At 60.1% G+C, this 20,876-nt stretch overlaps 1 protein-coding gene across 4 annotated transcripts in view; it reads left to right on the top strand.

The window, feature by feature from the left end:
• The window catches only part of RGS3 (regulator of G protein signaling 3), a 60,957-nt gene extending 40,480 nt beyond the window's left edge, over positions 1-20,477 (top strand). For 2 of the 4 annotated variants that reach the window (XM_088527986.1, XM_088527987.1), the window contains 7 exons: positions 1,306-1,428; positions 11,979-12,623; positions 14,873-14,946; positions 18,274-18,375; positions 19,006-19,067; positions 19,370-19,536; positions 20,015-20,477. In XM_088527986.1, the coding sequence (XP_088384112.1) occupies positions 1,306-1,428; positions 11,979-12,623; positions 14,873-14,946; positions 18,274-18,375; positions 19,006-19,067; positions 19,370-19,536; positions 20,015-20,200 (1,359 nt within the window). In that variant the 3' untranslated portion in view covers positions 20,201-20,477. Of the gene's footprint in view, positions 1-1,305; positions 1,429-11,978; positions 12,624-14,872; positions 14,947-16,328; positions 16,414-17,986; positions 18,141-18,273; positions 18,376-19,005; positions 19,068-19,369; positions 19,537-20,014 lie in introns of those variants that run through there. The other 2 variants (XM_010218980.2, XM_088527985.1) reach the window with 2 other exon arrangements.
• The last annotated feature ends 399 nt before the right edge of the window (positions 20,478-20,876 follow it).

The raw sequence follows: 20,876 nt of genomic DNA, 5'->3' as shown, positions 1-20,876 counted from the left end.
CACCCTTGGAGGGGCAGAGAACTGGACTAGGGCACCCCTATAGCTGACACATGAGGTTGGCTTCTTTACCTCTTTGGTAGGAAGTTTGGATTAAACATGAATGAATTGTTGGGAATGAATTGGGGGGGGAAAAACTGTAAATGGTGTGACTAAAAGGCATTTCCCGTTCTGCTCGTGGTGTGTGCCTTGAGTCACAAAACTGCAAGTTCCCTAGTTCTCCCATGAACTTTCTGGGAAAAAATTGGCTAGCCAAGACCTGCCCTCGTGGAAGGAAATCCTAGAGGGAAATGAAAGGCCTTTTTTTTAATGCCCTTTTAGTGTATAGGCTTTTTTTTCTCTCTCTCTCTAAACACTTCTCCCTTAAACTTCCACATTTTTTTGTCCACTTCTAGCCATAAAATGAGATAATCCGGTGAGGGACATTTCTGGACTCTTTAAATTTAAAGAGAGGACTCCCCAAAACAGGCATCAACTGCTAACACAGGCTTAATTTTTAGTATGAGCATTTCAGGGACTGGGAGACATTTGTTGAGGGAATTTTGTCCGAGGATTTCTTAAACTCTTGGGCTCTGGCCCAAAGCAGACGCGTTAAGGAGGAGCAGGTCCATGGGAAGTGTGTGGATACAGGGAAGGAAGAGGGCAGGAGGGGAGGTGGCCAGGACAGAAGGGCCTTGAGGTGGGTTCAGCTGCAATGAACTCCTATCATTGCCCTCAATTGCTTCTTCCCTGCATACTGCCTGTGCATCATCAGAGCTGCAGCATCATTTTCCAAAGGATGCCGAGGCGCCTGCCTCGCTGCAGAAGCAGGAGGGGAGAGCCTGTCCCGTCTGTGCAAACCCGATGCTGTTGCTTCTTCTGAGCTTTGCAGTCCAACCAGCCTGGCCCGAAGCTGCTGCTTTTATTGTTGTTGTTGTTGTTGTTTTCCCAGCGGTTCATGCTGCGGCTTCTCATTAATGTTTGCGTACAGCAAAGAGCAATTTCCACCCTCCAGATTAGCTCCATAGACGCATTTCCACTGCGGTGGCGCAGGCTGCAGCCGTGCCTCTCTTCCGGCTATATCTTACCTGCTCCTGCTTCCTAGAGCAGAAAGCAGCTGCTGTGCATCACGGCAGCCTGTGCCTGCTGCTTGGAGGCCAAATGCCCATGCATTTTGCTTGCCCGGAGCGCAGCCTTTGGCGCGCGCGCTCCTGTTATACTTACGCTCCTCCACTGCAGCGTGGTGGAAGAAAGTAGTTTGCAAACAAAGCTGGGGCCTGTGACACGCTGCTAATGACCTTCCCTCTGCCTGTGTTTCCTTTACGTCAGAAGTCGGAGTGCTTATTAAGTTTGGAGGCTTACTCCCAGGAGCAGAAGAAGAGGATCTTCTGGTGTCTGGCTGAGAACATCACGAAGCAGCAGCATCCGGCGCCCGCTCCAAGGGAGGGCAAGGTGAGCGTGCGGTCGGGTGGGCTCTCCTGCTCCGTGGGGCCTCTGCGGATGCCCTCGGAGCATGGAGAGGCTGTTTGATAAACGTGGGTTTTCACACGGAGCGAGGCAGGAGCAGCCTGCCTGACCCCAGAGCGTTGTCCTGGGCATGCTGGCGAGAGGGGTGCGTATGTGGAGCTGCTGTGAGTGCTGCTGGGTGCATGGGGGTGCATGGATGTCCCCTGCATGGGCGTGGGGGACATCTACCGTCTGCTCGGCTTAGTGGCCACCAAGGTGTTTTTTGAGCCAGTGGCAATTTGTATTGGGCTCGTCTTGTTCCCCTGGGAACTGACTTCAGACTGTTTGTGGGTGACCCGCTGCTCTGGGACAAGAGGAGCACACTGCGCTGAGCACAGCGGAAGCATTTGAAGAGCTTTAATCTCAGCAACTGGGGGTATCCTGGGGCTAAAAACACCCACATATCTTCCCTTGTGCTGGTGAACCTCGGTGGAGCCGCTCCTGCCCCACGGCTGGGCTGGGAGCGCAGCTGCTGTGATGTGTGCCTGGAGTCTTGCTCTTGGCCCCCTCATGCTTTTGCTCTTGCAGATGGAAGTGGGAGCAGGGAGCGGAGCTGCCTCCCAAAATCAGAGGCAGAGACAACGTGGCTTTTGCTCTGCAGTGTCCCAAACTGGGTCAGCACAAACATTGTCTCTGCAGGAGACAGAGCCTCCAGATTCCTTTTCCTGCACATTTCAGGCGTACGAAAATAGCAACAACATAACGAGCCTGAGAACCAAGTTAGTAACCAAATCTATAGAAATGCAAACAGCCCAGGGCAGATAATTCAATCAGGTGACAAGACTGGCTGCATCTCTCGCTTCTCTGTGATCTGTCTCACTGGCACCGCGCAAGTGTGCAGGTCTGCAGGGGGCCTGGCTGGAGCTGCCCTGCAGGCGTGGCGGCTCCGTGGGTCTGGGGCGTGCGTGTGTGCTCTGCTCTTTGCTGGATCCAGCCACGGGGGCTGGCATGAAGGAGGGAGGGTGGGACATGCACAGACCTGAGCATCCCAGGTGCCAAAGGGGTGGTGTTGGCATCTCTCCACCACGGCACGCCAAGTGCTTTAGGGCAGTCAGGGTTTTTGCGTGATATCTCTAGTCTGCTCCCCCACTCCAAACTGTGTTCTTGGGAGGGTGTGGGATTATCCCCTGGTCTGGGCTTTCTGCAGGCGCTGTGGCTCACAGCAAAGATTTGGAGAGCGTCCGTTCCCAGTGCCGGGGAAGGGCTCTGCCTGCTGAATTGCAGCTCCTGTGGTAAGGCAGCCAAAGAGGCAATTGGAAAAGTATTGTAGAAAACAGCCCAAACCTTTCTACAGCGTGTTTGTGCTGGGTTGGCCAAAAGGAAGCCTTGTGCATGGTGGAAAGTGGGCAGGAGCCTCTCCAAAGCTATTGCAAGGAGGGTTGTGCCTGGGCCATCCGAAGCTGAGTGGAACCCCCCTGGTGGGACCTGGGGCAGGGAATTGTAGATGGAGCAGCGAGACCATAGCTGGGGTCACACAACCAGTCCTCCTCCCAGCCAGGTGTGACGCGGTGGCGATTTTAAAGCAAACTCGCTCGTGAAGCATCGCGATCCAAGAAGAAGGGTGTTCCCGGGGAGCAGGACGAGAGGAGGGAGCTGCAGGGGAGGAGGCAGCGCAGCAGGTACAAGGGCGCTGGGGCTCCGCGCAGCGCGATGAGGGCTGCACAGCCGGGCGAGCTGCGAGCTGCAGACGTGTCCCAGGGGAGGCAGCACCGCGGGAGGCTGCGGAGCGCCCCGACGAGCTGCGGAAAGCGCTCGTTCCTTGGAGCGGAGACGTGCTAGCTTGATACCCCCGTTGTTTAAGTCAGCAGGATGGTGCGTGTGCTCCGTGAATAGGCGAGCTGCAGCTGGGAGCACTGCCCGCCGTGGCTGATGTCCGATCCAGAGGCGAATCCCATGGGAGAGGCCTTTCCGACCGGCCCCGCTCAGCGAGAGGCGGGTGCTCGTGCGGGGCCGGAGCACGGCCGCGGTGCCAGGCAGCGCAGGGCAACTCCAGCTGCACGCGGCCCGCGCAGAAAGGGGCCCTGTCTCGGCGGCCAGCGCGTCCTCGACGGCCGTCACTGCCGCGGCGGCAGGGATGAGCCGAGAGCAGCTCCCTTTGGCCACGCTGGCGCTGCTTTGTGTGGAGGAAGCTGCCCAGGGTTTTCTGCCGGGTCTCCGGGGCAGAACATCAGGCTCGCACGGGAGGATGGTGTGAGGGATGAGCCCGGTGGGATGGTCACGTACAGAGGAGGTGCCAACCCATGGCCGCAGCAGCCTGCAAGCTCTTGGAGCTGCGGGTGCTCATCGGAGCAGTCCTTGCCCCACAGGACCCTTCGGGGCCAGGGGGCAGTGTCCGGTCCTCGTCACTCACGGGAGGGTTTGTGGATGTTTTCTCCCGGTGCAAAGCTATCCTTGGGTGTTGGCCATGCACAGTCACAGTGCTGTGACTACAGCAGAAGTAGCTCTGCAACCTAATTGAGTTAGCGAGGCTGCTCCTTGGGCCAGATCCCACCATCTGCCCGGAGCTCCGTGCTCTTTTCTTTAACCTGGCACCGCGGCAGTGGGTGCTGTTGCAATCTGGCCCTGCGGCACATCGCGTTAGCGTGGGCCACGAGACGGCAAAGTGCAGAGCGGGAGCGAGGACGAGGCGCCGCGGCTGGAGTCTCTCCAGCTGCTTTTGCAGCCGGAGAAAAGAGCTTGGGAATGACAGCCCGATGGTAGCGACCTGCTCTGAACCGCCTCTGTTCTCACTGGCTCTTCCGTGACGTGGTCCCTGCTTCGGGCGGCTGCTTGTTCTGTCTTCCAACCCCGCCGCCTGTGATTGCCTTGCGGGTGATAGCTCTATCTGAGAGGTGCAGGTTTATCCTTAAGGCTAAATCGTGGATGCGTCATGGTGGGGACATGGGATTCCTGCTCCCGTGGGATGTGGTGGAGCCTCCTGGGTGCTTCTTCCCTCCGTGACTGCTGCCAGCTGGAGCACTGGGCACATGAGTCCGCAGGTGCCTGGCTGGCCCCTTCCTTCCCCTCTCTCCCGGCAGGAAGGGCAGGGTTGTTTCTCTCACTATTTACAGCCCCTTTGACAAGTGCAAGTAAATGAGCTGTCAACAAAAAGCAAAGGGCGGCTACGGGAGGGATGATTGAAACCAGGGCCGGCTGGGGCCTGCGGGAGCCGGGGCCGCTCTCGCTCCTGCGGCTCTCTGCAAAAAGGCCCCGTGCGAGGTGGGTCCTGAGCGGCTGCTCTCCCCATCGCCCTCACCCAGGTCCTTGGGGATCCCTGTCCCTGGTCACCCTCTGCGACGGCTCTGCTCCCTCTGCCACGGCTCTGCCTCAGGGCTCCGCCTCGCCCCGAAGGTGCTGGAAGACTCGGAGCTTCATTGGAGCCAGCTCTTCCATCCAGAATGCTGACACATGGGGCCCGGCAGCACTCAACCCATCGCGAAAGCTGCTCAAGGGCCGGCCTGCCTTCTGCCAGGCACCTCAGTCACCTCAGCAAAGCAGGAGGCAGCACCGGAGTTTGCTCTGCAGAGCTCTGGAGCTGCCCTGTGGGGGGTTAAAGCATCTCCTGCAGCACGTGGGGCACCTGTGAGGTTTCCAAGCCTGTCCCAAATATCCCTCCTGGGTGCTGGGCTCGAGGGCAGCAGCAGGAGTGTGGTGGGAGGCTTGGGGTGACTCCAAAGCTCTTAGGAGAGCAGCAAGGAGCCTTTACACATCCCCCCCAAAACGGACGGCACAGGGACATTGAGGCGGCGCTTTTGGGGCTGAGCCAGTGAGCAGCAGCGAGTACTGCCGGCAGCCCAGGGCCTAAGCGGCGCTCGCCTCGCCGGAGCGGGTGGTCCGAGGCGCAGGCTAAGTGCCTTAATGCAGCGCTGATGTGATTTAATGAAGCCGGCGCGAGCGCTTGGGCAGCTGCCGCCGCGCGGCCCCGCGGGGCTCCTCTCCCGCTGCCTCCTTCGGGCAGGTGGCTGCCGGCCGCGCGGTGCGGCCGGGTCTTTGCTGCTCGGCTCCAGGCGGCGAGTGCCTGGATCCAGAGTTGCCCCGTGGAAACGCGTCTCGGACCCTGGGGACTTTGCAACGCGGAGCGGTGAGTGCCGCGTGCCGGGGAGGGAGACACAGACTTAACCCTGCTCCTGCTGGGGGTGTGAACTGCAGCTTTCTACCCCAGCACCTTCCTGACGTGCCGGCCTCACGGCAGGGTTTCAGGAATATGCGGCTGGTTTTGGACCCCTCCTCAGGTCCTTCTGCACTGCGAGATTTCCTTGGCTCTTTGCATGGATTTGCTGCTGGTGTAGGTTCCAGGCAGAGCTTATGTGCTGGGCCCTCATCCTCAAGGTGGTTGTTTCCTGCGATGGCAGAAAACGTTTGCGTTGGCTCTGCAGCGACTGGTGCATCAATGAGGGGTTCTGCCATAACCTTTGCCATCCTGCCCGCGGGAGCACCACTCTGCTCCTGTCCTGGGCTTCTTTTCCAGCAGATAACGCTGCGGGGAGACTGCCCCAGATCAGCAACACGTCCCCTCTGCCACCTTGGCAGGGAAGGATGTGGAGGGCCAGGGCCTGAGCATGGGCACTGCGGTCCCGTCATGGCCATGCAGCTCTCACAGGGCTGTGCTTGGGTTTGGCAGGAGTGACCAGGATCTCCTTGCTCGGGATGTGACCGTGGAGCTCAGCGGGAGCGGGGAAAGAGCCAGGTTGTTCCTTAGAGTCGGGCCAGGCTGGAGCAGGGAACATAGTAAGACCTGCTAAAACCCATGTCCTGAGGACAGCTCTTCTGCTGTGCGTGCTCCTCTGAGCTGAGTGTCCTGGTGCAGATGATGGGATACGCTCCTTCCTTCCTCTTCTCCATCCTTCTGCTCTTACAAAGCAGAGCAGTCAGGCTTATTTACAACCCGTACATCATTATCATTAACTTCCAGCTCCTCGAGTCAGCAACATTGCCCAGCAGAGACAGGGTCCCGGTCTATCTGGGTGGGCAAGATTCGAGCTCTGCTTCCAATCGAGAAATCACGGGCGAGCGGTGGCCGTTGCACCACCAGCTGCGGGCAGGCACTGCTGTGGTGCCTGTGCACATCACGGAGGGCATGGAGCATCGCGGTGCAGGGACCGCGGCTCCTGTTTGCTTGGGACACGGCTGGGGGGTGAGCACCTCGTTTTGTGTCATTTTTCTGCCTTTAAATCCCATCTCTGCTCATTGCGGGGTGGAAAAAACCACCCGCAGACCGGCAGCCGCGTCTCACTTAGCGGGAACTGCGGAGCTCGGCGCTGCTCGCCGTTGCCCAGGGCCAGGGCACGGGAGAGCCAGCCTGGGTGCCTGTGGCCACGCACACACCTTCCTCCCGGCACAGCGGCCGGATGCTTCTGGCAGCAGGTAATGGTGCCTCCAGGGGAGGCCAGCGGAGCCATAAATAGAGGCCACGGTGTCTGGGGAGAGGCCGGGGCGCCTCCCGCTGCCGCTTGACACGGACATTAATAACGGCGCAGGCAGCGGCTGGGGCTGTGACGGTGCTCGCGGAGCTGCCGGGGATGCTGCTCGCTCGGCTCGGGCTGCCGGGATCCAGCCGGGGGGTGGCTGGTTTTGGCAGGTGCCTTGTAGGAAGCTGGAAGGCTCCGCCGGCAGCATCAGGACATCAAGGAGCAGGAAAGTCCGGGGGCGCCGAGGTCCTTCCAGGTGAGCGGTGCCGCTGCGTGGGACGGCTGCTCTGGGGGTTTCTAGCTGTCTGTAACGCTGGCGTTGGAGACGAGCCAGCTCAGCAGTGGGCTGGGCTGTGAGGAGGGCTTTGTCCTAGGGCAATTCCCAAAGGTTGAGCCCAAAACTGCCCGGCATCCTTGAGCAGCCTGCGGGACCTGGCTGGTGGCAGCTCCTGCTTCATGGTCCTGCAATGGGGCAGGCAGCTTCTCTTGGAGCCAGACAGCGCCTGGTCCTGGCAGCCTCTCCAGAGGGGACTTAAATCTGAAAAGGGCCAAAAAAGCTTAAATTGGCAATGAAGGGGGGGATTAAGCTGGCAGCAGCTGTTGGAAGTGCCCTGGGACCTGGCCCTGGGGTGGCTCGTCACCCTTGCACGCAGCAGGATAGCTGCAGTGCCGGGGCTGGACGATACCCTGCCAAGGCTGGATTTCCAGAGCCATCAATTGGGGATGATGGTAACAGGGTAATGGGATTAGTGCTGGCTGTTGACATGGGATCATTTCCTTCTGCTGAGGACTTTGTCTCCGTGCAGGGCTCGGAGCCGTCTCGAGCGCAGCGCGATTTGGTGGGTAGCAGCGGCCGCGCCGCCGTCGGCGTGGATATCCCCCCTCCCTCGGCCACAGCCCAGCGTTGGACCCGGCTCATCGGGATTATCCGCCAGGGCTCGCTTTTGCTGTTGCGCTAATTGCTGCTTATCAATTATTCATGGATCCGGTAATGAAGCAGGGAGCTGGAGTGACGCTCTGCCGCGCAGCGGCACCTTGGCGTCCGGCCCTGCGCAGAGTGGGGCCCCTCTCTGCTCTGGCCCTTTGCCTTGGGCGCCCACGGGAGCAGCGGTGCTGGGGGGACGTGTCCCGCCGTGTGCTCAGCGCTGGGGTCCTGGCACCCCCCGTCACGCTCAGTGCTGCTCTGCAGCACCGGGACACGGAGGAGCCGAGCTGCACAAGGGCGATGCTTTCAAAATGCCTTGGATTAGTTTTTTCTCAAGTTTCCAGAGTTCTGCTTTGACTTTCTGGTGCTGTTTCCTTTCTCTTGTCCTCGTAGTGCCTGTTCAATGCTGCTAATCTGTTTCAAAGGGTGTCTTACAAGTTTCAGGGTGCTTGTTGTTAGTGGGATCGGTCGCGCTTCACCGGGCTGTTTGTGGATGTCTGGATGTGGGCACAGTCTGACCTGAAAACAAAACAAAACCCGAAGTAGGATTTTTTTTTTCTTTCCCACTCTGGGAAAAACCTTCTTTGGGAACCCTGGTGCTTCCCTGGGCGATGTGGGCTCTCGTCCCGCTGAAGCACTGTCTGCAGGAGGAGGGATATGCCCTTTATACCTGTCACTGCCAATGCCAGGGCTGCTGTCTGTCCTCATCTGCTGACCATGTCCTCCCCAGATCCCCTTGATCCCCTTAGAGAGGAGTGGTCTTCTTCCCCTCCAGCTTTTTGGAGTGCATGAGGAGGGAGCATCCTTGGGCAAAGGTAGATTTGAGAGGAGCTGGAGCCGGCACCGTTCCTCCTTGGGACTAGTGATGGATGTGGCTGGCTTCGGCTATCAGGTTCAGCCTGAGGATGGCAAATGAGAGCATCTCCTCTAGCAGTGTCCCAGGAGAGCCGTTAACTCCAGTCCCTGCCTTCCTGCCGCGGTGCTGAGGAGGCTCCATGACAAGCAGCCGTCCCAGGAGAGCAGGCTGAGGCTGCCTGCGGGCACCTGACCGGGAGCTGGGACGACACGTCCCTCCTCCGGCCCTTGCCATTGAAGGGAGCTGGGTCTCCTCCTGGCTGGCTCCAGGTCTGGGCGTCTTTCCAGCTCCCCCTCGCCTAAGTGGGCTTGGCTCTCATGCTTGGCTCCAGTGTTATCTACCGGGGCTTTGCTGCTTTCCAGAATTCCTGAATTTGACTGAAGAGTCTCCTGAGCACAGGGTGTTGCAAGTCTCCTAAGCATCGTAAGTCCCATCTTCACCCAAAGCTTTGCAAGAGAAAAATCAGAGCTGCAAAACCCGAGCATCCGCATCAAAAGCTAGGAAAGATGGAATTTGGGTTTCTTGTGTCCAAGCTCTGCTTTTGAGCCACAGAGTTTCTGTGGACAGGACCACTGGGAGCATAGCTTTTAAAATAGAGAGAGCCTCAAATAATCCTGAAAAAATTCTCTGGCTTCCCAGAGCTGTGGACTTAAGGGGGCTGCAACTGCTGGGGCACTTGCAACAGCACCTGAGAGCCAGGCACTCGGGGCAAGGCCAGCAGCGGCTTCTGCCACAGCTGCAGCATAGCTGAGGCTGGGAGTCCCAGGCTATGGTCACCAGATAGGGTACACCACCTAAAGAAATGCTTTTTTGTTATTTATATGTATATTTTTATAATTATGCAATTAAGGCTGTTGGTTGAAAATTACTCTGTTGGCGTCAGAGCAGCAGCAACCTGAGAAAATTGATCCAATTACAGCCTGAGGAGCAGAGGCCTTGCACTTCTCCCCTGTCTTGGTTGCAGGAGAGCCTTTGATGCAGTGAAAGATGCCTTCCGCAGAGAGAAGTGAAATCTGAACCAGGAGGACGTGCAGAATCCAGGCAAAACCCTGGGGCCACTGCAAGGCTGGGAAAGAGCATCATCTCATGCCTTCAAACGTAAAGCCAGAGGGACTCCATTGAGGCCAACTGGGATAAATCAGACTGGGATTAACTCCCCGTTCTTCCCAGCACCTCTTCATGGCCAGAGGGAGAAGACTCGGAGCCCAACAGAGACTATGATGGTCATGGCAGCATCTCCGCAGGAGAGGAGAGCACCCTGCACCTTCCCTTGCACACCTGCTGCTGGGACCTGCTGCAGTGATTCTGTCCTCTGAGTGGATACTTGGAGAGGTCAAGGAGAGGCACAGAGGCCGCAGCAAGTCTGGAGCTCCTGCCCTTCTGCTCGTCTCACAGCAGAGCTCCTGCTTCCCTAAAACCACCCCTGAAAGCCATTCTGGGGCTCGCAGCTGCCTTTTCATCTACATTCTCCCGCCCTTCTTGGATTTTGTGCTGCATTGGAGCTGTGTGTTCACCTCCAGGGACAATGCAGGAGAGCCTCTAGACCTCCTGGATGAGGACAGGGAGACCCAGGACAGACTGCTGTGGAGAGGGGACATCCACTTAGAGCGACCCTAGGTTCTCAGCTTAGGGCTGCTCTGGTGGTGGCTTATGGCTGGGGGATGCTCCAGGGGCACATCAGAGCAGAATCCCACAGCTCTGGGCACCTTTCCAAGCAAGGTCACCTTCGGCTTCGTGGCAATGAAGTCCCCAGCATCTCCAGCCGCACTCTGGGCCCCAGCCCTTGCTGTGAGGGGCTGTTTTAAGCCTGAGCTGGAAACCTTGCCAAGGCTCCTTCTTGCGTCCTCCGCGCTGCTGAAGAGTAGCAGGTTCTCTGATTGAATTAGTACAGGGATTTAATTTAATCCAAAACTGTCTCTCATTTTAAAGGAGCCTGTTCATTTCCTTCGAGGGCCTTATCTGATGGGGGCAAGCAGCAAGATGAAGCTGAAGGGCTGTGCAGATAGTCGGCTGTCAGGGAGGGGCGAGGGCTTTGCAGAGAGGCCACTGAAGGCCATGTGCGTTTTTCCTATAATTATTTCATGCAATAATGCTCATAATGATGGTGAGAGAAACAACACATAAATCGAATCAATAAAATGTTGGTGCAAATTGCATCCTTGCACGACAGTCTGGCAGTATATCCTTTTTACAAGAAATTACCAGGGGATTGAAAGAGCGTCAAGGACGGTGGCGGCGGCTCCGAGCCTTTGCCGTGAGCCTCCCATTGAAGCCAGGGTGGTGGGAGCCGGGGCGGGCGCTGCAGGCAGGACAAGCCGTGGCTCTGGAGGTTGCTGTCTAGTTACTCGGGGGAAGAGGCATGTTGCTACTTGGACATGGGGAATTTTGACCTTCAGGCTTGCTGCTGGGGCAGAAGTTGAGGTGGTGCTAAAAGGCTGGTTGCAGTGTGGCCCGCTTGCAGAGGCGGTCATGGGCCAGGCCGGTGCGGGCAGGCTCCTTCCCTGCCCAGGCAGCGGCCCGCCCGCCAGGCACCACGGGCTGTCTCCCTGGCTGGCCCCGTTGGCTGGATACAAACAGCTTTTTGGAAACGGGGTCCACTTTCTGGAAGGGCCGAACGCTCTGGCTGGGATGGAAGGGTTGGAGGGGTTGGTTAGCAGGGCCGCGTCTCCTTTTGAAGTTGGAGAAACCCCCACCTAGACAGTGGGCTGGTGCGGTGGCGCCAGAACCGCGGCCTTGTCCTGGCGGCCTTCCCGGGCGAGCCTTGGGCAAGCAGAGGCCAGCGCTTCCCTTTGCGTTTCGATGCCGCGGGCAGGAGGGGCCGGAGCTGCTCGACGGGTGTTTCTGGTTTCCCTGCCTGCTTGCCGCCGCGGCCTTGCTCTGCCGGCAGCCCGCGCACGATCTCCGTGGGGCTGAGACCCCGCGGCGGCTGCCGGGGGCCCTAGGGAATGCGCCAGGGTAAGGACGATGGTGCCGGCGCCTCGTCGTGCTGCTGAGCCTTGCTGTGCTGCCTTGGTGCCCTCCCACGGCCTGGGTTTCCTCCCAGACCCTCTCCTGCAGTGCTGCCTGTGTTTACTGGGAGCCCTGGGGCTCCTTAGGGTCTGCGTGGTCAGAGCTGGGAGGTGCCCAAGTCTCTTTGGGCCCTGAAGTTGCTGTTCCATGGGCCAGGGATTGGCACTGGGCGCCCTGGGAGTGATGCAGCCACTGCTGGGCACGTGCGGATTGGGCTTGGGGCTACCGGAGCAGAGCGGCTCCCTGGCATGTGGTCAGTAAGAGATTTGGGCTGCTCCCAGTTATATCCTTTATTTTCCCTCTTCTTGCTTCCTGGCAGATGCTGCATACGGATGCTGAGAAGCCGGGGCCGATGCATGCTGAGGAGGGAAAGGTTGCAGCAGGTGATGCTCCTCCGGCCACAGAGGCACCAGCTCCTTCCGAGGCCAAGAAGGCTCTGGGGGCTGCGCAGGGGCCTCTGCCCACCGAGAAGCTGCCTCGGGCTGCCGAGAGGGCAGAGGAGAGGCACAGCTGCACCCCAGCCTTCGTCATCCCTGAGCTGCGGCTCGACAGCACCTTCAGCCAGAGCGCGGCAGCCCCGGGAGGTGGCGTCACAGACGGCGAGGAGGACGAGGACGAGGAGGAGGACGAGGAGGATGATGATGATGAGGAGGAGGACAGCGACGAGCCCTACCTGGAGAGGAATGAGGCGAAGCGCAGCAGCATGATCGAGACGTCGGGCTGCCAGCCCGTGTACACGCTGAGCGTGCAGAGCTCCCTGCGGCGCCGGACCCACAGTGAGGGCAGCCTGCTGCAGGAGGCCAAGGGCCACTGCTTCACCTCCGACACCACCCTCAACTGCTCGGACAGCCAGGGCGCCAAGGGCCACTGGGCCCTGCCCTCCCCTCGGACCCTCAAGAAGGAACTCGCCAAGAACGGCGGCTCCATCCACCAGCTCAGCCTGCTGTTTTCAGGACACAGGAAGGTACGTGAGCTGGGTGCTGGCTGCCACGGGTCAGCCGGGGTCGTAAGGATAGGGGACAATCAGGGCTTGCTGCTGGGAATGGGAAGGGGTCTGGGCTGGTGGGCTGGGGCTGTCTGTAGCTGAGGATGTGTGCGTGATGATGCTTCTGTGGGCTGTGGCCTGGAGCCAAAAACCTGCTGTCAGGGAGAGATGAAACAGGCTGAACCCAGTGCCCTATTAAGGCCCTTCCCGGATGCGGGATGAAGCCGTGCCGAGGATGCCAGCGCCCGGCCTTCTGTGGAAGCGGGGCCTGTCCGCAGCTCCCGTGCCACTGGCAGCCAGCTCTGGCCAGCATGTGGGACCCCAGGCCGGTTTGCCCAGGGCACATGCGGTGGTGCTGTGGCTCCTCATCTCCCAACCCTGCCTCCAGACTCCGTGCACTTGTGTCCCACAAGAAGTGACCGCATGTTGGCAAAGCTTGTGTGGGCTGAGCGGCCTTTGCCCCCATCTCCCCTGGCTGCAGCCCTGCTGGGGGTTGAGAGCGGCTGCCTGCCTCCCTCCAAGCACCCTGCTCTGCCCCGGCACGCTCACGCTGGCAGGTCTGCGGCCAGCAGCCACCGCTCCTGCGCAGCGCAGCGCGGCTCGGGGCAGCGTCGCAGGGCTCGGGGCAGCGTCGCAGGGCTCCGGGCAGCGTCGCAGGGCTCGGGGCCTCATTGTGGTGCTCAAGGCCATGCTCTGCTGCTCAAGGCTTTGTTGTGCAGCTTGGGGCTGTGTCGTGCTGCTCAGGGTCGTGTTGTCCCAGGGCACTTGCGTGGTGCTGCTGCGCTCACACACACTAAAGGCGGTTTTCCAGGGCCAGCCCGTGCCTCCATCGGAGCCGGGATGTGTCGTGCTTCGTGAAGCCAGTGTCATGCTGGCCTGTGGCACGAGGAGCTCCACTGGCCCCAGCAGTGCCCCAGTGGGCCAAGGGGCCATGTGCACGTGTCCCATCTCGGAGGCAGAGCACAGCTAGGTCCAACACCCCATGGAGCAGCAGGACCGACATGGGAACACCTGGTCCCCCATGTCTGCTGGTGTTCCCCAGCCCCAGCTCTGGTGAGGTTTTTGGAGGTACTGTGGCAGGGATGTGCATTTTATTATATTTCACGAGACCCGACAAGGCAATGTGCGCTTCCCCCGTGGATTCCCTCTAGTGGCAGCACCAGCTCCGTGCGGGACTGCAGCACCTGGTGGTCTTAGCGATGGGGCCACCCCGTCCCCAGATGCCTTTTGGAGGGTTCTTGCTTCCTCGGCGCCTTTGGCCCCGCAGGCCACGCGCCTCCTGCTCCCCGGGTCAGAGCCCGCGGTGGCAGCGAGCGCTGAGACCGCTTGTCCCCGCGAGGCAGCGGAGCCGCTGGGACAATGGGCGGAAGCGCCGGGGCGCGCGGGCCGCCGGGGGCCCGTCTGGCGGGGGAAGGCGCCTCACGGCCATCGCATTGTTCGGGCCCGATAAACTCCGGAAAGGCAAGCACAGAATGGAAGGAAGTGTCACAAGGCGGGAGGCCGGGCTGCTCCGTGGGTTCCCACGGCACCGGTGCGGGCTGGCGCTCCTGGAAAGCGCCTCGTGTCCCCCCACTGGCGGCGCGGGTCCCCACAGGATGCCAGCGCCTCCTGTTTGGTGGCACCAGCAGCATTAAGGGCCTGAACCCAGGCCCAGCTCTGGCCTTGGGGTCCCAGGGAATGCCCTGACGCTGCTCCAGCCTGGTGTCACCTCCAACGTGTCCTAGATCCACATGGGCCACCCCAGGTTGGTGGTCACTATGAGGAGTCTTGTGGGTGCTCCCAGGGCTTGGCAGCCACCATGGTGCTGTTGGTCCTCCGTGGGCTGCCCTTATGGCCCTTGGGTGGCCAAGGGCACCAAGCTTGGTGCCACCACACTCTGGGGTGCCGGGTGCCTGGGGGAGCTGCGGGTGGCTGCAGCCTGGCCCTGCTCGGATGTAGGGCTCTGAAGGCTGGGAGAGCCCCAGGGAGGGACCTGGGCCCTTGCAGGACCATGGGAATAGGAGCATTTAGCACCTGCTGGGAATGGGGCGACACGGGGATCCTCCCTGGAGGACAAACCCAAAGCTGGGGGGCTGCCCCGGCATGACAGGGTGGTGGTGGCGGCTGCAGCTCCTCTCGCTGTGGCACAGCCTAACGTGTTGCTGGGGACAGGCATCCCGTGGCGATGCCCTTGGGGACTGCACGTGGGCCTCACCGTGATGCCCTCCTGCCTTCTGTCTCCCCCGCAGCTGAGTGGAGCGGACACCGAGTGCAGCTGCGATGAAGGGGACGAGACCCTCCGCAAGAAGAGGAGCAAGAGTCTGTAAGTGTCCTTGTATCAGCTCCTTGTGCTTTCGGGGATAAGCATCTCATCCCGGTGCCTTAGGGTGCCCCCACATCCACAGAATCACAGAATGGTTGAGGTTGGAAGGGACCTCTAGAGATTATCTAGTCCAACCCCCCTGCTCAGGCCGGTACACCCAGAGCACGCGGAACAGAGTGGCATCCAGGCGGGTTTTGAAGATCTCCAGAGAAGGAGACTCCACAACCTCTCCAGGCAGCCTGTACCAGGGCTCTGTCACCCTCACTGGGAAGAAGTTCTTCCTAATCTCTTCCTCATCCCTTTTTCCAGAGCTTTGCAAGGAAAAGTACAAGGTGGTAATGGAGATCAGTTAGGATCTAATTTTGGGGGGTCCTTGCGGTTTGATTTTCAAGGGGGAGGCCTTGCCGCGCTGCTTGGATGGATGTGACGATGGGGCCAGCTCATGCCGGAGGCTTCCCCAGTGCCAGCAGCGCAGCCACCGCTTGGGCTAGGCTGGGAAGCTGAGCATGGGGAGGGAGAGGCCACACAAAGGCCTTACACTGTGCACTGGGGGCCTCCTTCCCGCTGTCCCGCATGGGCAGGAGAACTAGGGAGAATCCGCAGCACAAGGAAGGGCTCCGATAGAGTAAGCTGTAGCAATGGACGGATCCTGGCTACGGCTAAGCCCCATGCCTGGCCTTGCTCCTCATTGACTTTGGCTCCGGGACCACCCCATCCCATGGGCCAGCACCAAAAAAGCCTCTCCTATGGCAGGTGTTGCAAGCTTGGGGTGCTGCAGGTTCCCCCGCGCACCAGTGCAGCCGCAATTCGATGGGGATGGAGGCACGTGGGGCTGTGCTCTTATGGGGCGCCGTTTTGCAGGGTTTTTAATGGCAGTGACCAGAGGTGAGGATCCGCTTGCTGTATGTGTCCCGGAGCAGGCCTGCCCGCGCGGGCCGGGAGCAGCGTTTGCCGTGCGCGCGCGCTGCCAGCGAGCGGCACTGTTGCCCCGTGAGCTCCCGCAAGCCACCGCTGCGGCTGGGTATTTTTAGCTCTTTATATTATTCCCCCACAAACTCAAAATTAAAAATATCCTTCCCCATCCTCAGGGGGAACATCCCCCCACCGCCGCAATGTGCCTTCCGCAGCTCTGGAGACCCCGGAGAGGGGCTGGGAGGGAGGCTCCAGCCTCGTCCCGCTTGGCTGCTTCGAGGGATTGGAGGCAGCTGCGCAGAGGGTGTTCTTTTCCTCCCTCACCTTGAGATGCTGGGGATGCGCCGGGGAGCGGCTCCGTGGCGCCCGGCCCAGCTATTGGCTCGCGGGGCCGCCGCCAGCAGTATTTATTTATGGTGCGAGTGGCTGCCGTTGGCATTCGCCTCCGCTCCTGGTATCAGCACGCACCTCCGGCCGCCGCTCATCCCCCGCCGCTGCCGGGCGCCTCCCCATGTACCACGCCATGGTGGACTTTTCGGAGAGATACCTGGAAAGGTAGGATGTGACAGCAGGTAGCAAGGAGCAGGATGCGGCCTCGCTTCATCCCAGCGGAGACCAGCGGTTTCTTGCACTGCAGTACTTTTGCCAGGGTGTTTTATATCCCTGCAGATTGGATGAGCACTGGTGATTATTTATTTGCCATTGCATGGGAGAGCAGCAGCACAGTGAGCATCGCTCCTTGGGCGCTTGCAAACTTTTGCAGATGCTGCCTGTGCAGCAGCAGAGCCGTCTGACAGCTGGGGTTGCTGCGAGCCCCCGGGCTCGGTGGGCTGTAGGGCTCCCCGCTGCAGATGGAATAGTACCTGAAGAGCCTGTGTTGCCTCTTGTATGCTCTGCGTGCACACAAGCGCTTTTTATTGCTTTGAAGTCCTGCATTGAACCTGAGCGGGACTCATTATACTGGGAACGCTGCTGGAGTTGTCCCTTGGAGGGATTGGGGCCGTTGCGCACAGCGGTGTTGCCGGCAGCGCGGGAATGGGAGGCAGATGGCGTTTGCGGCGGGAGACTCCTTGCTTTGGCTCTGTGTCTTGCCCGGTCATGCTCGGCTGATGGGCAGGGGACAACGGGGACGACGGGGCCGCGAACCTGCGGCGAAGCTCTGCGCCTGCCACCCGCGGGCTGCGGCGGGCACGAGAGGCCGGGCTCACGCATGGGCAGAGCGGGCTCCTACACACTCAGCGTGTGAGTCACGTGGGACCCACGGTGGGTCTGGATGTGACTCTGGGGACCACACGTGCCCCGGGTACTCCTTCACTGTGCCCTGCGCCGCCCCCATGCCCCGGTGTCATGCAGGAGTGGTGCCACGAGGGGACAGCATCGTCCGCGCCCTTCCTCGCACCCAATGCCTCTTCTCCCTCCGTCCAGCGCTGCCTTGGCCGCTCCAAAGCCTTTGTGCTGCCTGTTGGGATGTGGGGCTTGAGCCGGGGTTCCTGCTGGATGCTCTTCACTCAGTTCCTCCTGCCCAGGGGAACTTGGAGCCATGTGTCTGGGATTCGTCTTCCCACAGCACCCGCGTGTGGCCAGGCCCGGCTGAGGACTCAGGCAGGATCGCGGTGCTGGATGTTCCAGCACCCTCCTCACAGCCTCTCCATGGGCCCAGTGGCTACGATGGGGGGAACAACCCCTCAGCAAGAGTGGCCCGATGGGCCGCCTGGCCGTGTCCTTGCACGCGGAGCTGCGAGCGCAGCCCTTAACCCCTGCCTGGCCGCCGCATTCCTGCGGCCGCCCGGGCTCCATAAATAGCGCTCGTAAATCCCCGCCACACTTGTTTTCCACCCTTGGCTCTTGAAAGGCCCCACTATCCTGCTGGGCGCTAGTTTTTCCACCCTTGCCTGGGTTACCCCAGCAACGACCATCGGAGCCGTCATAAATAGCCGCGGGCCCCGCGCGGCCGAGGCCGGGCGCTGACACAGCCCTTACTCACACATGCCTCTTTCACGCCATGGAGCATTTAAAGCTCCTCCAGGCTGAGCCCTCCCACTTCCGGACTCACCGGCCCGGAGCGGGAGCGCGGCACAGAGCCGGCGTCAGAGCTCCCGAGCATCTGGCTGGGCCGGTCGCTCCGGGAGCCGCTGCGCGAGGCCCCTGCGTGGCGCCGGAGCCGCTATGCCCTTTTTCCGGGACCTTTCCAAGCCGCAGCCGCTGGAGTTTCACTCGGAGATGCTGCTGGGCGTGCAGCGGCCGCACAACGGCAGCTTGCAGCGCCGGCACACCATGAAGGAGTAGGTGTCGGGGCTGGGCTGGCGGGACGCGCTCCCTCTGTGAGGTGGCTCATGGGGCTGGTGGTGGGGCCCTTGAGCGCGAGCCCTGTGGCCACCTCGCCCGGCTCCTAACCCTTCCTCTTCCTCCACTCAGAGCTAAAGACATGAAGAACCGCCTGGGGATTTTCCGTCGGCGGAACGAGTCTCCAGGAGGCAACCCCAGCAGCAAGCTGGACAAAGTGCTCAAGTCGCTCAAGTAGGTAGTGCGAGCGGGAGGCTCAGGTTGCCAGGGGTGGTGAGCGGGGATGAGCCCTGGCCATGCCCAGCGTTGCCTCCAGGCTGGACGGGCTCAGGGATGCTGTGGGCCAATAGCTCCTCGCTTCGGAGGAGCCTTTTTAAGGCAGTTTTGCTCCAAATGATTTCTCCAGAGGCAGTGCAGCCTTTGGGAAGAGCTGGAAATTCCCCTTATGGCTGCTTTCCCTCAGTGCCTGCACGTAAAACCTTCGAGTCATTATAGGATGGTTTGAAAAAACACTTCTGCCCTGGAGATGCTCCAGCAGCCTGGCGGTCTGTCCCTGCGCCTTGTGGCCCTGCTCACGCCAGGAGGGGAGCTGCTGCTTGCAGTGGGGAGGCTGCCCGTAACACCGGGTCCCCGACTGGCTCTGGTGTGGGGCCCTGGGGGCTGCCTGCAATTTCTGGGTCCGTCCATCTCAGCTCGGGCACTTTAACTTGTGGCTCCATTCTTGGACTTTGCTTAGGGTTTTCCTGGTCCTTGCTCAGATGCCCTAAACAGCTTGGCTGCTCGCAGAGCCCTGTTTATATTGGATTTTCCTCCTGCTGGTCTCACTGCTTTGCCATGCCAACATGCACCCCTTGTCTCTCACAGGCCAACGCCGGAGGAAGCTCTCAAATGGGGGGAGTCTCTGGAGAAACTGCTGCTTCACAAGTGTGAGTGTTCCCCCCTTCTTCCTCTTCTGTTTTCCAGCAGGGAAATATTGGGATGGGAGCATGCATAAAGCTGGGATTTCCTATTTTAATCTTGTCCAGTATTTGGGGGGCACAAGAGAGCTAGTGATGAGGCTGCCTTTTTCCTCTGTGTGTGGTGCCTTGAGAAGCCAAGGTCAGCCTTGGGCTCACCAGGAACTTCTAGGAGAAGGTAGAGGGAAGTGTTTTAGGTTGTAGCTTTCCAGGGTGGCCCAGCAGAGGCTGCTCCCGTGAGCTGGGATTGGAGCTATGTGCCTGTTCTGCAGATGGGCTAGCAGCCTTCAGGGCCTTCCTGCGCACCGAGTTCAGCGAGGAGAACCTGGAGTTCTGGCTGGCATGTGAAGAGTACAAAAAGATCAAGTCGCAGTCCAAGATGGTGTCCAAAGCCAAGAAGATCTTTGCAGAGTACATCGCCATCCAGTCCTGCAAGGAGGTGAGGGAAGCCACTGGGCCTCAGCCATCGTGAGGTCCCTCAGGGCTTGGGAGGCACAGCAGGGACGCTCAGCTCTCGTGCCGTTCTGAGACTACACCATGGTCCTATCCCAACAGGCCTAGACCTGTGTGCACGTGTTACTGAGAGTGGTTTGGATCAGCTAAGCCTCATGGTGCCTTTGCTGGCACCTCCTGTCCTGCAGGCAGGAGCAGGATCTCCCTGGCAAGTCCTCCTTGATGGATGGAGGTGCTGGTGTGGCACGGGTTGGTGCAGCGGCCCTGCAGAGCGTGAGCTCAGCGTGCACGGGGTGGGACAGCTGTCTGTAACTCACACTTGCTTTTTTAAAAGAATTTCTTCCCAAAGCTATTTTTCATCAGGCCTCTGCCAGCAAGTGTCTATGATAGGCAGCTGGCCGCGTGCCCGGGCCTTGGTGGCAGCCCAGGAAACTGCTCACCAGGCTGGTCTGTGTTCCCTACAGGTGAACCTGGACTCCTACACACGGGAGCACACCAAGGAAAACCTGCAGAACATCACCCGCAGCTGCTTTGACCTCGCTCAGAAGAGAATTTATGGGCTCATGGAGAAGGACTCCTACCCCCGCTTCCTCCGCTCTGATTTGTACTTAGACATAATTAACCAGAAGAAAGCCAGCTCCCCGCTGTAGACCCAAGGACTCTCTCGGAGCAGAGTGGGAACTGTGTGTTTACATGAAATCGGGTGGTGGTGGCCTTCCCGGGAGATGGCAGGAGCTTGCCTTCTTGCTGGCGTTCATGCCCCCAAGCCATATTCCTGCAGCAGCCGGGCATGAGGCAGGCAAAGGCACGGAGCGTGAGGCCGAGGGGACCCACCAACCAAGCAGTCTGGTACTGCTCTATCGTCCCCATCTCACCATCGCTGGTACGACGCCTTTGCGGTGGCTCTGGTGTGGATTTTAGCCAGGAGGAAAGCTCCCACAAGACTACTGTGAAGCACACACCTGAGCTGCGCGCGCTTCTGGAAGGCGGCGAGTGATCCTGACCTGGTGAGGAAAAGGAGGACTTTTGTGCAGGGCTCCGGCAAGGGGAACACAGCACCACCGTGAACATCTTCCCTGGACATAAGACTTGTGAACTGGACCAGTCCCACGTCACCAAGGCTGCTGTGCTCCCCCGTGCCAGCGAGAGCCTCGCTGGCCTGGCTCCCGTGCTCCCTGTCGCAGCTCTCTCACAGGAGCCCGGCGCTTCCTTCGCTTGCGGCGAGTCACCCCGGGGAGCAGCGAAAGCCGGATCGTCCCCCTGCGCTGGAGGTGTGCAATCAAACCGCTTCCTGCTCCCATCCCTCACCTCCTGGTTTATTTATTG

Source organism: Tinamus guttatus, unplaced genomic scaffold (assembly GCF_059628265.1).
Source record: "Tinamus guttatus ecotype Peru unplaced genomic scaffold, ASM5962826v1 Tinamus_guttatus_pri_ptg000297l, whole genome shotgun sequence".
NCBI classification, from domain to species: domain Eukaryota; kingdom Metazoa; phylum Chordata; class Aves; order Tinamiformes; family Tinamidae; genus Tinamus; species Tinamus guttatus.
Note: the sequence above shows the minus strand (reverse complement) of the source record. Positions and strands in the feature narration are given on the sequence as shown.